The following is a 15,156-nucleotide window of genomic DNA, read 5'->3' on the forward strand; positions in this document are numbered from 1 at the left end:
CGCTCTAGGGTGAATATTTTTTAAACCCGCTATTGTGGCCTTTGTACACTGCTCCTCGGGTGAATGTGCCAAATCTGAGCTAGATTTGTTTTCTCTTAAACCAACACAGACCAGCATTGAGAACAGTTTTTTCATGGCGGTATCGCCTTTAGCCGCTCTGACGCCTCTGGCGCCGTTAGAGTTATATGTGTCGGGGTCCACGGATATGTATTTGGATCTTAACAACACTCTGCTAAACCTCGTCTGCAAAATAACAAAAGCAAACGGCACCAACATCGAGGCTGATGCTAAAGTGGTGCAGATCATCTACCGCATTGCAACCATGTTTAATCAAGTGGACATTAACCTTGGCAATCGACTCATCACGCAAAGTGATAACGTACGCTACAGGGCCTACATAGAGAGTAATCTACGTCACAGTCACAAAGCCCTGGACACACAGCTTTCAGTGGGGCTCTTCTACAAAGATACTCAAGCGCATTTTGAGGACACGGCTTTGAACAGGGGCAACAATGGTTTTAAAAAAGAACAAGCTTCGCCGCCGGCAGTAGACAGTTTGTTCTCCTGGGGCGCATACATTCAGACCTTTTCTTCCAAGATAAGCTTCTTGTCAATGGTATAGATCTTAAGATCAAACTCAACGGCAACAAGGATGCGTTCTGTCTGCAAGCCTGTTTGTACAGAGAGTGAAAGTGTCACTGAGCGTCAGACTGGCCCACGCCGAAGCTTTACAACTATCAAATGGCAAGTACGCCATTGAAAGAGTGGCTCTGAAGATATTCAGCATCCCCACTGGTACTAGATTAACACAGCAGCAAAATCTATTACTCCCGAAACTCATCATCATAGGGTTTGTGGACAATACCGCTTTTAGTGGGCTCTATACCTCTAACCCTTTCAACTTCAAGCACTACGACATCAACCATGCCGCTTTGGTCCACAAGGGCACTGTTATCCCTGCAAAACCATTCACCCCGAGTTTTGGAACATCCAATTTTGTCAGGGAATATCTCAGTTTGGTCTGGATAACGGGGAAACATCTGTGTGACTTCGGAGTAGTTGTTTCAAGAGAGGGGTATGGGGCCGGCTACACACTGTTTGTGTTCGACCTGAATCCTGACATGAAAGACGGTGACCACTACAACTTGATCAAAAACGGATATGTAAAAGCTGAAATACACTTTACACAGGCACTGGCTACCAACGTGAACATTTTTGTATTTGCTGTATTCGACAGCGTTATCGAAGTCAATCAGGCCTGACAGATTATGTTTGACTATTGTTAAAAGATTGTAAAATGGACACTGCAGATACGTGACTTCTTAAGCAGGCATAAATACGCTAAGAAATACTTTTTAGGTGTATTTCCTAGCAACAGGCTACCGGGGAAGACAGGCCCACACACTAGTCTGTTCCGTGTCGGGGGTAGACAGAGTCAGTTTGTTTTTTTCAGGCCCAGCGGGGATGTCGTAATGGGGTCTGCGGGAGTGCGGCCGCATTGGCAGCCGCATGGCGGTTACCGCCGCCCGCCAAGCTTGTAATGACCCCCAAAATGTCAACCATGGTAAGCAGTCATTATATGACTGCAATTTGGGATGTCAAGACATTTTGTGAGGAAGTGACCCACATTTCACGAAAACTAGTGAGCTTGCTCCCGAGCAGCAAACCTGGGGCAAGGAAGCCAGAGGAATAAGTGTTTCCCAAAAGAAAGTACACTATCCTTTTCCAGGCAAGATTACCACCATTGAGGTACCCAGTACTCCTGTGGCATTGATTGACTGTGGGGCCCTGTGGGGTTCCATGGATTATGCTTTATGAGAATGGACAACATACCGATATGATACAAGCCTATGCGTCAAAAGCACCCATGCAGAGAATTGATAAGACTCTGCTCTCCTCAGGAAGTGTCTCAGCAGAAACACTTTATTTCCATTAGTGACGTCCCTGGAACATCTGGAGGAAAAGGTCCTTAATATTATTGATGCACTATCTTTTCATGCAATCCTGGGGTCTATTTGGATGATATTACACAGCACGTTATAGATTGGAGTTAACAGATGGTCTCTTTTCCTCTTCATACAGTGTTCCCCATTGAGAGAGGGAATGTCGCAATAAAATTTTTTTATTCTTTCTATTGACCACCACACCATGAACATGATTGTCAAATTAACTTGGTTGCCAGGGCTTTGATACTGCATGGCCGTATTTACCCTTTAAACGTACGGGAAGGTCAAATACTAAAGGCATATTTGAATTAAAACTTGGTCAAGTGATCTATTCACTATTAACCTCCCCAGTTAGCCCAAAATATTTTCAGGCCAAAAACCCAAAGGAACTCATTGGCCATGTGTGGACTAGTGAGTGTAGAGTAACATTACCACCCAGAATAGATACTGTTTGAGTCTGACCCTAATGCTGTTGGATTAAATAAAATCTACCAGGGTATTGACAAAGTATGATTTCAGTAGTGCCTACAATTTTGTGCATGTTAAGGTGGGTGATGAGTGGAAAATAACCTTCAACAACTGGTATGGCCATTTTTAATATTTTTTTAAGCCGTTTGAATTATGTGATACACCAACGGCCTTTCAACATCGTGTCAATAACATCATGATCTCCTTGATACCTACATTGTCATTAATCTAGACGACATCTGGATTTTCTGTAATACACTGAAAGAACATAGGCCCATATTTATGGATTTATGGATTTTGATGCAAGACAGCTTTAGCACAGTCTTGGGTCAAAATCCATAGCATCTGCTAGCGTCATTCCAGAGCGCCAGCCGGGCGCCATATTAATGGAATGGCGCACGGTGGTGCAAAGGACAAGCTAGTGTCTACAGAAAAGACACTAGCCCTGGGAGGGGGGGTGGCGGGAGGGGAAACGGCGTTAGTGGGCCAGGAATGAAGCTAGGCTGGTTAGCAGCAATAAATATGCTGCTAACCAGCTTAGCGCCATTTCCTGATGCACTACCACCCAAACTTGACTCCTGTCTAAGTAAAAACAGGAGTAATGCCCACCACCCCAATGGCCAGCCCAGGGGACCAGTGTCCATCATACCCAGTGCCAGGCAGGAGGCCCCATGTAAGGGGCCCCCAATAGCACTGAAAAAAATTATAAAAATATACTTTCCTCCACTTACCCAGGATGGAAGAAATCCTATAGTATCCCTCTGGTGTGGGTGGGAGTGTTCCTGGGGCTTGGGGTTGGCAGCTATGGGTGCATTCTATGGTGATTAGCCATGGAAATGGGTCCCCAGGTCCCCTAATGCCTGGTCAGACCCAGGTGTTAAATAATGGTGCTAAGGAGGCTTAGCACCATAATTTGGGTCCACCTACTCCGTGCGCATCATTTTAGCGCCAGAGTATAAATAAGGCATTAGGGGGTTAGCACCATATTGTGGATGAGAATGCCTACCTTGCATCTAATTAGTGCAAGGTAGTTTGCCACATTCACAATATGGCGCTAAGCACTATGGGGCATATTTATACTCCGTTTGCGCCGAATGTGCGTCGTTTTTTTCGACGCAAATTCGGCGCAAAACTAACGCCATATTTATACTTTGGCGTTAGACGCGTCTAGCGCCAAAGTATGGGCAAATAGCGTCATTTTTTTGCGTGAACGCCTTCCTTGCGTTAATGAGATGCAAGGAAGGCGTTCCCGTCTAAAAAAATGACGGCAACCTAAATGCGTGGTATTTATACTCCCGGGCAAAAATCACGCCCGGGAGTGGTCGGGTCAAAAAACCCCGCATTTGCGCCACTTTTTAACGCCTGGGTCAGGGTAGGCTTTAAGGGGCCTGTGGGCTCAAAATGAGCCCACAGGTGCCCTCCCCTGCCCCCAGGGACCCCCCCTGCCACCCTTGCCCACCCCAGGAGGACACCCAAGGATGGAGGGACCCATCCCAGGGACATTCAGGTAAGTTCAGGTAAGTATACATTTTTTTTTTTGTTTTTGTTTTTGGGTGGCATAGGGGGGCCTTATTTGTGCCCCCCTACATGCCACTATGCCCAATGACGATGCCCAGGGGACATAAGTCCCCTGGGCATGGCCATTGGGCAAGGGGGCATGACTCCTGTCTTTACTAAGACAGGAGTCATGTAAATGGCGTCTGGGCGTCGTTTCAAATGGCGCAAATCGGGTTAAGACGATTTTTTAGCGTCAACCTGACTTGCGCCATTTTAAGACGCCCTAACGCCATTTTTCCCAACGCCGGCGCTGCCTGGTGTACGTGGTTTTTTTCCACGCACACCAGGCAGCGCCGGTCTGCTTGCGCCGGCTAACGCCATTCAATCAATACGGCGCCCGCATGGCGCTTCAGAATGGCGTTAGCCGGCGCAAAATTTTTTGACGCTAAACTGCGTTAGCGCAGTTTAGCGTCAAAAAGTATAAATACGGACCTATATTTTGATGCTAAATAGGGAGTTAACTTTGCACCATTTTAGCCTAAAAAAGTTATTCTAAAACGGCGCAAAGCAAGTATATATATGCCCCATAGTGAGCACATTCGAGAAGAACTCTCCAAATTGAGGAAGCATTCTCTGTATACCACACTGGGAATAAACGTGAGTTCAATAGGTCATCCATCAGTTTCCTCTGCTTTATTATCTCAAGCAAACAGGATCCACAAATGGTCAAGGCTGATTTGGTGTGGCCTAGCATGAACGTGTTTTGGGAACATAAATGTTTTATGGCTTTTCAAATGGTCAACACAGCTTCATTTATAATTTCTCACAGGTAACAATGTATTAACAACCCCTTAGTACACTCACCAGGCAAGAAACTAAGGGCATGGTTTAAACTTTGGCAGACAGGATATTCTGTCACAAATATGACAGATATCAACTGTATTACAAGTGCCATAGGATAAAGTGCTATTGTAATACAGTGGACATGATATCCGTCACAATTGTGATGGAGTATCCTGTTCGTCAAATTATAAATTATGCCCTAAATTTATGTGGAGACCCCAACAGGAAACAACATTTGGATATTTGGGATATACTTTAATATGGCACCCATTTACTGCGCCCAGATAACTTACAACTTTTCATTTAAAAAACAGATGCATCTGCTTATTACAAAAGGTATTATTTGCCCTAACAGAATTCTCAAGTACAATCTGTACATCCAGTGGCAGTCTTCTCTAGGACTGTCTACAGAAGGGAGCTTTGACAATTACAGACCCGCTTTGACACTGGAAGCATTGGAAAGAGGCCCTGTACAATATCACGGTGTGGACAAAGCATTGAAAGGCTGTGAAATTCAGTGATGCAAGGCATGCACACTAGACACTGATTTTTCTCTAGTTTTCACTATAGGTTTTCAGAGAGAGCTGGAAAGATACCTTATCTTGGTATCTCCAAGATCCTGAAGATACATGATCGATTCTCCCACTACCTTGATAATTAACTGGGGAAAGATTGTGAAACTGACCGTTTTTTGCAAGAAGAAAATAACTCTAATAGGTGACATTCGCCTAATAATGAATATGTTTGAAGAATTAATGTCAAATGAGAACTCCTGTTTTTTTGTTTTTTTAATCAGAGACTATAAATGACTACCCGCAGGTTATAGAACTATGTTTTCACTTGGTGTTACGACTCTCCAGAGTTGGGTCACTCCGATGTCCATAAAAGTCAAGACTTATTGTAAAGATACTTTGCTTAAACAGGATGGGACACACTATGTAAAGAAGTGCACTATTTACAAACAGGTGAAGAGTGACGATCAAGACCTACAGGATTATTATAGATCAGCCAGCACCCTGCCATCCATGCTCCAACATATCTATGGATTTGATTGTGGATCTACTGGCTTCCCAAGGACACACTGTAGTATCAGTAGTGATTGCCTATTTCATTACCTAACTTCATCCCTCTAAAGATGATCCCTGCAGCAGAAAAATTAGCATTTCAATCTTCATTCACGTGGTTCGATTAACTGAGCTTCCAAACGTCATAGCTACTTCTGGGGGCCCAAATTTATTGCTAAATTTGTGAGAACCCTTTTGAAAGACAAAGGTGTTAAATTAAAAACTTCAAATCCACAAATTACCACCTTCAAACTGATGGTCCAGCATAAAGATGCAACCAATGTTTTGAGCAATATCTCCGATAGTTCATTGTGGAACACCAAGAAGACTGGGCACTTTCGGTTCTGCTTGCCACAACTGCATACAGTAATTCCCTGCATTGTCTTCTCTGTCTTTTTACTTTTAGTATTTACCCTCAGATCAGACCTTCTGTTATAACTTCTTCCACCAATCCTTCAGTTTTGGCCCTACTTACACAGCTGAAATAGGTCCGTCAGACTGCTGTGACTCTCCTTAGAAAAGCCACACTCACATACAAGCAGTGGACTGATGGAGGAGAACAGCTATTTCCTATGTTGTGGGGAAAATGTGGTTATCCACTAAGTTTATATGTTTCCCAGGGTCTCACCCTAGGTTTATGTACCAGGCCCTCATTGGATCTTCAGCTATAAATGGGCCCGGTATATCAATCGTGTGATCCATGTCTCCTGACTCAAACCAGTGCAGGTTATTCTGGTCACCAGTCTACACCTGGTTTCATAAGGTGGAATTGATTCTGTGCTCCATGATGGAGAGGGGACAAATGCGGTAGCTGGAGGCCTGGAAGGGTTATGATGCTTTTAAGTGGTGCTGGTAGCCAGTTGCACATGCTCTACAACTTGTTTGTTCCTTTCGTAGGTGATCTCCCTATCAGTTGGAAGGCTTCTCCCAGCAGATGATGAGTTGGGAGAGCACTATCAGGATGTCAGATGTCTAGCAGTAGTTGCATACACATTGTAAGGTATTGTTCACATGTTCTCTCTCAAGCAAGAGGGTGGCCATAGAGACTTTGGCTTCTGGATTTGTAGAGGCTGGGAAACAGAACACATTATCAAGGTGAAAAGGACTGGGCATGTTGTCTGATGCACAGTGCTTCTTACAAATATAGAAGGAATGCTCTAAGCTGACTCCTAATAAATTCTGTTTGTTGTAGGGCTACTACTGATGATTAGTCTGGCACCGGTTTGGCATCAGCTTACCTTTACTGTTGTTTACCACCTTTGGTCAATTCACTGTGTTTCTAAGGCCTTCTGCTTCACATCAAACTTATTGTTCTCCTTGTTTTCATCTATGTCCAGTGTATGTTCTCTCTAGATACTGCCAGGGCCTCATTGTCACTGCCTGTCCTTTCAGGAATCGATAACTTCCCTTTCATTTAGTACTGCCTATATATGTTGCAGGGAGTACGTGTGATTGCTGTTACATGGTATTTATATGTATTCTTCGACTGTTGATTGAATCAGAACCTGCTTTGACAATAAATGGAGCTCTTTTCATGAGACGTTAAAATCCATTGCAAGAGACAGTAACTTTTCTCTTTCACTCAATTTCTCGCTCTTTCAGAGTCTGTTACTTTCAAACAGTCCAGGAGTGGTTTTATAATGTATAAGTGGGATGTTACAAAATCATGAAAAGTGTACTACAAATGTTTCACTTTTCTTCAAATGAATCTGGAGATAGATTGTACAGGATTAGGCTATTTACCATTGTGTCAGTAGAATGTTTTATTAGGCAGTCTAACTGTTAAACTAGTCAATTTCTCCACATTCATTAGGGTATGTGGCATTGAATAGTCAAAAATGTTTCTTTACTACTGCAGCTTAATTTATCTGTGCAGCAGCCTAGATGGCGCCATGAAGCCGGATACCCCTTCTGTGAGGAACCGCTGAACAGGATTTGCTGCTGTGGAAATTAACCCAGCAGGAGCTACTGCAAAATCAGGCAGATCGGTGATGCACCTTGGGTGGATCGCAAGCAGGTAGCTCACTCTCGATTCCCAAGCTTTGAATTTGGGCTAACTGGGCACCTTTTGCACCACTTCCAAGGGCCCAGGACTAGCGAAAGACCACTTGGAGGGACAGGACTCACTCAAGCTGGATCCAGGTGTGGGTTCAAGATGGGTGGAGCCTTTTCAGGCCCTAAGGTTTTGATCAGGATCCCAGGCAACTGGTTCTTGGAGTCACCCTGGAAGTCTTGAGTTCAAGCAAATGTGTAGGTCTCAAGTGGCAGGGCAATACCTCTAAGAGCACAGGGCAGTCGCCAGGCTACAAAGCTGTCCCCTTGGAGCAGCAGGGCAGACTTCTGAAGTATGCAGCAGGCCAGAGTCAGCAGGGTAGTCTTCAGAGTTCTTCTGCAGGTCAAGGAGTGAACTGAAGAGTGGGTCTGAGAGACATATATTCATACATGGTGCCCTCTTTGAAGTGGAAGAAATGTCTGGAGGATCCCCCCACATAGATGTTTGGAAGTTCCTGCCTCTCTGCCCTGGTCTCAGTCTATCTGCAGTCACAATAGGCTAGTGTGGATTGCTTTGTGTCCTTGAAGTAAAGGTTGGGCTGTGCACAGCTCCACCTCCCTAGCCTGCCTTGGATGGTCCAGTCTGACAAAACCTAGTCCCCCGATAGTGTGGCTGTCTGGAAGGAATGCACAAAGACCAACTGCCAACTACACCTAGTCATGTAACCCAGGAAAAAGGCTGCCGGCACCAAATGGTAGGACAAAATAATTTAAACTTTGTAAGTGGCATTTTCAGAATTATGACTTAAAGTACGACTTTACCATTAAAGAGGAATTTAAATTACAATTCCTCAGACATCAAACATGCTATTTCCACCTGCTTCCAAACAAAAATTATCAAGTATTTAATGTAATAAGGCATCCCAATGTTATTCTATGGGAGCGGTAGGCCTCAAAGCAGTGAAAAACTGTAATGGCTTCTGCTGGGATTCACAATATCGGGGGTGCGGCACAGCCCACATGGCCCCTGGAGTAGGATGGGCCGATGTGTAAGATGCATTCTAGCTTTCCCCGCTCCTCCACATTGGTCCAACCCACCATAAGTCAGATAGAAAGTGATTTGGGCTCCCGGGTGCAATAAAGAGCATGCTTGGGATCCTGCATTGCCAGCATTTGTAAAAAAAGAAAAAAAAAGAAAAGTTTCTCGAACCATGTTTTAAATAAATTTCAACAAAAAACACATTACATACCTGATCTACCTGATCTTGGCACTCACACGAATTACAGTTCTGCTTCCTGCTCCTGGTGATTCTGTCTTGTCACTCATCTGAATTACAGCGCTGCCTCCTGGTCTTTGTGATTCTGTCTAGTTTCAGTGTAATTTATGTTTGTGGATGCAACTTCTCTTCTGTCAGGTGCCGCCCTTGCTGCCGTTCTCTTGCAAATAAAGTAAGAAAAGCATTTATCAACAGCAAACTATTCCTTCTTATGGTAAGACTCATGCTTCAGTTTCTACCAGAAGTCACTTGCTGTCCTGTTTATGGTCTCATGTTGGAAGTCTACATGGATTTTCAGCTCTAAATTTTATAGAATCACTTTGTGTCCTAAAAGGTAAAAACACAAAGAAAGGAAGCTACTTTGCATATCTAGAGAGACTTTAGATAATGGACTGATGTTTGTCTAAACCAGTTTTTGTTTGCCTTTGTTACCCTACGTGGAGGAATGAAGTAATTCCTTGAGTGAGGATTCTAACAAGGTACAATTATTATATGAAGTGGCTGGTTTGCAGAGGGAAAAGGTGTACTAGAAATATATGCATAAAATTGTCCTTAATTTTGTTCCTTTAGGGTCACAGTCTTTCAGTATTTCGTATATATTGTTTTCATATGTTGTGGATTTCCAGCGCAGAAAGAGGTCATTTGGGTAAGAGCTTATGGTTGTGTTGTAAACATTTTGATAATTGATAGCAGAGAAAGAGAGATTGAGAAAGAGTAGCAGTGTTAATTTTGTATTTTCCAGCCCCACTAAAGCATAGGAGGTTGTGAACCAATTTGGGTCTTTAGCGGACATCCTGTGAGAACCCAGGCTATCATATGTGTATTTTTTCTATCCTCCAATTCCCCTTTACATCGAGGACTGTAGTGACTTTGAGAGTGGTATATTACTCCTGTGATAACATGGCTTGGGAGGCATGGGAAGTTGGCTTCTGGATACTCGCCTTGCTCCGACAAGGCTCAACGCTATCACTTGTCGTTGGTTGCGTATAACTGTGACGAAAACTAATTTGTAATTTCTTCACTTCCAGGACACATAAAACCTGAAAGTGCATGACCAACTTTTTAAATACAATGCACTCTGCCCTTATGGACTGTTTAGGGCCTTTTTTTAGTGGTAACATATATAATAAAAAGGAAGTAGCATTTAATTCTCCAGCTCTGGGTATATGGTATACCACTTTACTTGGGACTAAGTAAATAAAATATGCCAATCAGGGGTAAGCCAATTTTACCATGCTGAGGCCAACAAAAAATAATTCAGCAAAATAGGAAGGGAAAAGGAAAGATAATAAATTGGGGATGACCTTGCATAGCTGGCAAAGTCCAACAGTCATGCTCTTCCGCTGGTAGCAGTCCTAATTTGTGGTGCAACTATACTTCCATTGAGGAAGTCAACCTGCCATACTTTACCATCTTCAGTGTGTCATCCATCTTTAACAACTGACTATGGCTCCTAAATATTACACCAAGTCATTAAGGGGCATATTTAAGAAAAGTGGGACTGCACCCAGTGCAGCGCTACTTTCCTTAAGGTCCATAGTGCCCCCTTTCCGCCACTATGTGTGCGACATATTTTAAGTACGGAGCCCTTGCTGACTTCAAAAGAAGACTGCCCTGTCACTGACAGATGCAGCTCACATTTGATCCTGCCTGCCCTTTGTTTCACTCGACAAAATTGAGCCAAACCCAGGGGAAAGAGAAGAAAGGTCCAGATTCCCAGAGCATAGAATCAGAACACACCTGGACCTCAGTAGCGACTCCAAGGGCCAGTTGGCTGACCACCTGTTTGAGTTATAGAGGCTCAATAAACTTCCAGAAGCATTCCCTGCTTTCCAGACGACCAGACCCAATGGGACCTGACGTACTCACCTCTTCTGGTCACTGGAGAAGTGAATCGTGACACCCAAGTGCTGTCCTCAAAGTCCTGCATACTTGGCTAGAGTCAGAGTTTACTCCTCCCTGCCTAACTGAAGTTTTCATCGGACCTGACGCAGAGCGATATAGGACCTCACACCCCAGCATTAAGGCACCTCTTGATCGGCTACAATGCAAAGTGACACAAAGCCTGTCATTGCAGCACCGCGCATCTCCTGAACAGAAGCTTCACTGCATCTAACACAGAGCGGAGGCATCTTCAGAGCCTTGCCTTGCCGTATTGTGCAGCCCCTGCACCAAGGACTGAATGTACAACTCTCAGTGGGCCAAATTTGGTCCTGTACCTGGTCGGTGCGCCATCACGGTTGCTCTGAACTAATGACTTTGTCCTAGTCTGGTGTGATCATGATATAAGCAAATGTTGCTATTTTTATCAGGAACTTTAAAACGCATAACTCTAGTTCTACCAAATGTATTTTTGTAATTTTGGTGTTATTTTATTTTTTCAAATGTACTCCATTTTTCTACATTGTTTGGGGTCGTTCTTGTATTGTGTTTTAACTTCATTGCTGTTTGAGTGCTGCATAAATACTTCACACATTGGCTTTAAGTTAAGCATGACTGTTTTCGTGGAAAGCTACCAGATATTTAAGCAGAGGTTTATTTAGTGACTTTTGTTTTTGCCCCAACAAGGATTGCGATTATTCTCTGAAGTGGGTTCTCATCCTCTTCAACAAATAATATAATTTATTACTGCCATCTTTTCTGACCCAGCTCTGACCCCTGAATCATCTTTTACCAAGAAACAATCACAGGAATCGTCATTCCTCTCAGATCTCAAAACATTCTGGTCTAGAGCCTGCACTCATAGTTTTGGAAGCCACCAACCACAATTCCTGGCACCACAGCCATGGACCCAATCACCATCGACCCGTCTTCATTCCAGTCTCCTCTTTTCGTGACCATGGTTTCCGGAACAAGACCATGTGGGTGAGACTTTGGGTCTGTGTGCATGGGTGCTTGTTTTCTGTATGCTTTAAGTTGTGTGCAGTTAGATTGTGCATGGATATCTGTAGGTATGTTGCTCATTTAGCATATTTGTCTATGTGTGTCATCTATGTCGATGTGTGTATCGATGTTGTGCATCTCTGCAGGTGGCCAATATATTGGTATGCACAGTGTTTATTTTGAGCCAGTGGTTTCCGGTGCGGGGCACCAGCACTTATTTTTGAGGGCTGGCACTTAGTTTTCTGTATCAGGCATTTACTGCGAGCAAAATACACTAATGTGAAAGACAGAGGAAGAGAAAAACGAATAAACGTCACAAAGGTAGAAAGCAGAAAGCTGCAAAAGTGAAGTGAAGGGGCAGAGATTGGCTGTAAATGGATTAAAGAGGCCGAAATGGCTTTAGGATTTGCAGCCTCAGTTTTCTGTTCTCACACATTTAAATGCTGCTTGTTTCAAGGGAGAGCTGTGGGCACTGGTACTTTTTTTATTTACAAATTAAGCACTGGTTATGCAACATACAAAAGACAACCACTTCAACACCTTGTCAGATGTAGTAAGCACTATTTTAATGCAATTACAACATGGTACAATACAACATATTTTAATTTTCAGGGCTTGATTTGTTTACTTCTGTTGGTCTTAAGAAGATGTTACACCGCTTTAAAGAACAAGTGACTGTTAGAAATGGGGTTTTTGGTTGGCAGTCAGGTTACCCTCTGTCCAAGCAAGAACCCTCACTCTAGTCAGGGTAAGTCACAAACAATCCAAAATTATCCTGTGCCCACCCTCTGGTAGCTTGGCACGAGCAGTCAGGCTTAACTTAGAAGGCAATGTGTAAAGTATTTGTGCAATAAATCATACAATAACACCATATAACACCACAAAAATACACCACACAGTGTTTAGAAAGGAAAAGGGGAGGTTTAGGCTTGGCAAGTACTTTTCAATGCCAAGTCGAGGTGACAGTGAAACTGCACACACAGGCCTTGCAATGGCAGGCCTGAGACAAGGTAAAGGGGCTACTTGAGTGGGTGGCACAACCAGTGCTGCAGGCCCACGAGCAGCATTTAATCTACAGGCCCTAGGCACATATAGTGCACATTACTAGGGACTTATAAGTAAATTAAATAGTCCAATCAGGTATGATCCAAGGTTACCATGTTTAAAGGGAGAGAGCATATGCACTTTAGCACTGGTTAGCAGTGATAAAGTGCGCAGAGTCTAAAAGCCAGCAAAAACAGTGTGCAAAAAGTTAGGGGTGACCACCCTAAGGCTGTCAGGTCTAACATGTGTCCCCCCCAGCTGAAAGTGGGGAGAGCTACCCGACCTCCTGGGAGCTCTCATCGCTAAGGCGGAAATATCTGGAGATACCATCAGCATTGGCGTGGTCAACCCCTGGGCGCTGCTCCACCGTAAAGTCCATCCCCTGTAGGGAAATGGACCACCTCAAGAGTTTAGGATTTTCACCCCTCATCTGCATGAGCCATCTGAGGGGCCTGTGGTCTGTCTGAACCCGGAAGTGAGTCCCAAACAGGTATGGCCTCAGCTTCTTCAGTGCCCAGACCACAGCAAAAGCTTCTCTCTCAATAGCACTCCACCTCTGTTCCTGTGGTAATAGCCTTCTGCTAATAAAGACTACTGGTTGGTCTAGGCCCTCCTCATTTAGCTGTGCTAGGACCACCCCTATGCCATGCTCTGAAGCGTCTGTCTGCACGATAAATTCCTCTAAGTAGTCAGGGGCCTTGAGCACGGGGGCCGTGCGCATGGCTACCTTTAGAGAGTCAAAGGCTTTCTGACAAGCCTCTGTCCAATTCACTAACCTAGGTTGTTTCTTGGAACTGAGTTCTGTCAAGAGTGACACAATGGTACCATAGCCCTTGACAAATCTGCGGTAGTATCCTGTGAGGCCTAAAAAGGCTCTCACCTCAGTCTGTGTTCTAGGTGGTTGCCAGGCCTTGATAGTTTCAATCTTGGCCTGGAGTGGCTGCACCTTGCCACCACCCACTAGGTGTCCCAAGTACACCACGGAACCCTGACCAATCTGGCACTTACTAGCCTTGATGGTCAGGCCTGGCTGTTGCAGGGCCTGAAGCACCTCCTTGAGGTGGAGCAGGTGTTCCTCCCAGCTGCAAATGCAGACAGCTACGTCGTCCAGGTAAGCTGCACAGAAGGCATCCTTGCCAGCTAGGACCCCGTTAACCAACCGTTGGAACGTAGCGGGGGCATTTTTCAACCCAAATGGCATCACCCAGAACTGGTAATGGCCATCAGGTGTGGAAAATGCGGATCTCTCTTTAGCCCCCTCAGTCAGGGCGATCTGCCAGTACCCTGAAGTAAGATCAAACGTACTCAGGAACTTGGCAGCGCCCAGTCTGTCAACGAGCTTATCAGCTCAGGGGATGGGGCGAGCATCAGTCCGTGTGACTGAGTTGAGACCCCGGTAGTCCACACAGAACCGGAGTTCTGGCTTCGCACCTGGGGCAGTAGCTTTAGGGACCAACACCACCGGGCTGGCCCAGGGACTACTGGATTTCTCGATGACCCTTAAAGCTAACATCTTGGAGACCTCCTCCTTGATGCTGGCCTTCACCTTATCCGATAACCTGTAAATTTTGTTCTTCACAGGGAGACTGTCACCTGTGTCAATGTCATGAACACAGAGGTGGGTCAGTCCAGGAGTAAGGGAGAACAGGGGGAAGAACTGCTCCAACAGCTCATAGCAGTCTCCTCTCTGGTTTAGAGTCAGGGAGTTAGAGAGAATGACACCTTTCACTGACCCATCACCTTCTTGGGCAGAGAGGAGGTCGTGGAGAGGTTCACTCTCGTCTTCCATTCCTTCATTTGTGACCAGAAGCATGTTGATTTCCGACCTCTCAAAATGAGGCTTCATTCGGTTAACATGGAGCACCCTTAGGGGGTTCCTAGTGGTTTTGAGGTCCACTAGGTAAGTGGCCTCCCCTTTCCGCTCCTTTACTTCAAATGGGCCAGTCCAGCGGTCCTGGAGAGCTCTAGGTTTTACTGGCTCCATTACCCACACTTTGAGGGTCATTCTGACCCTGGCGGCCGGTGGCCGCCAGGGCCACCGACCACGGGAGCACCGCCGACAGGCTGGCGGTGCTCCAATGAGCATTCTGACCGCGGCGGTTCAGCCGCGGTCAGAAGCGGAAAGTCAGCGGTCTCCCGCTG

At 45.0% G+C, this 15,156-nt stretch overlaps 1 protein-coding gene across 1 annotated transcript; it reads left to right on the forward strand.

Annotated features, from left to right (window-relative positions):
• Nucleotides 1-205: 205 nt before the first annotated feature.
• On the forward strand, nucleotides 206-1,262 carry LOC138293945 (uncharacterized protein F54H12.2-like). Its single transcript, XM_069233223.1, has 2 exons — nucleotides 206-616; nucleotides 684-1,262. The coding sequence occupies exons 1-2, from the start codon at nucleotides 206-208 to the stop codon at nucleotides 1,260-1,262; spliced, it is 990 nt and encodes a 329-aa protein (XP_069089324.1).
• The last annotated feature ends 13,894 nt before the right edge of the window (nucleotides 1,263-15,156 follow it).

The sequence above is a fragment of the Pleurodeles waltl genome, chromosome 1_1 (assembly GCF_031143425.1).
Source record: "Pleurodeles waltl isolate 20211129_DDA chromosome 1_1, aPleWal1.hap1.20221129, whole genome shotgun sequence".
Taxonomy (NCBI): Eukaryota; Metazoa; Chordata; class Amphibia; order Caudata; family Salamandridae; genus Pleurodeles; species Pleurodeles waltl.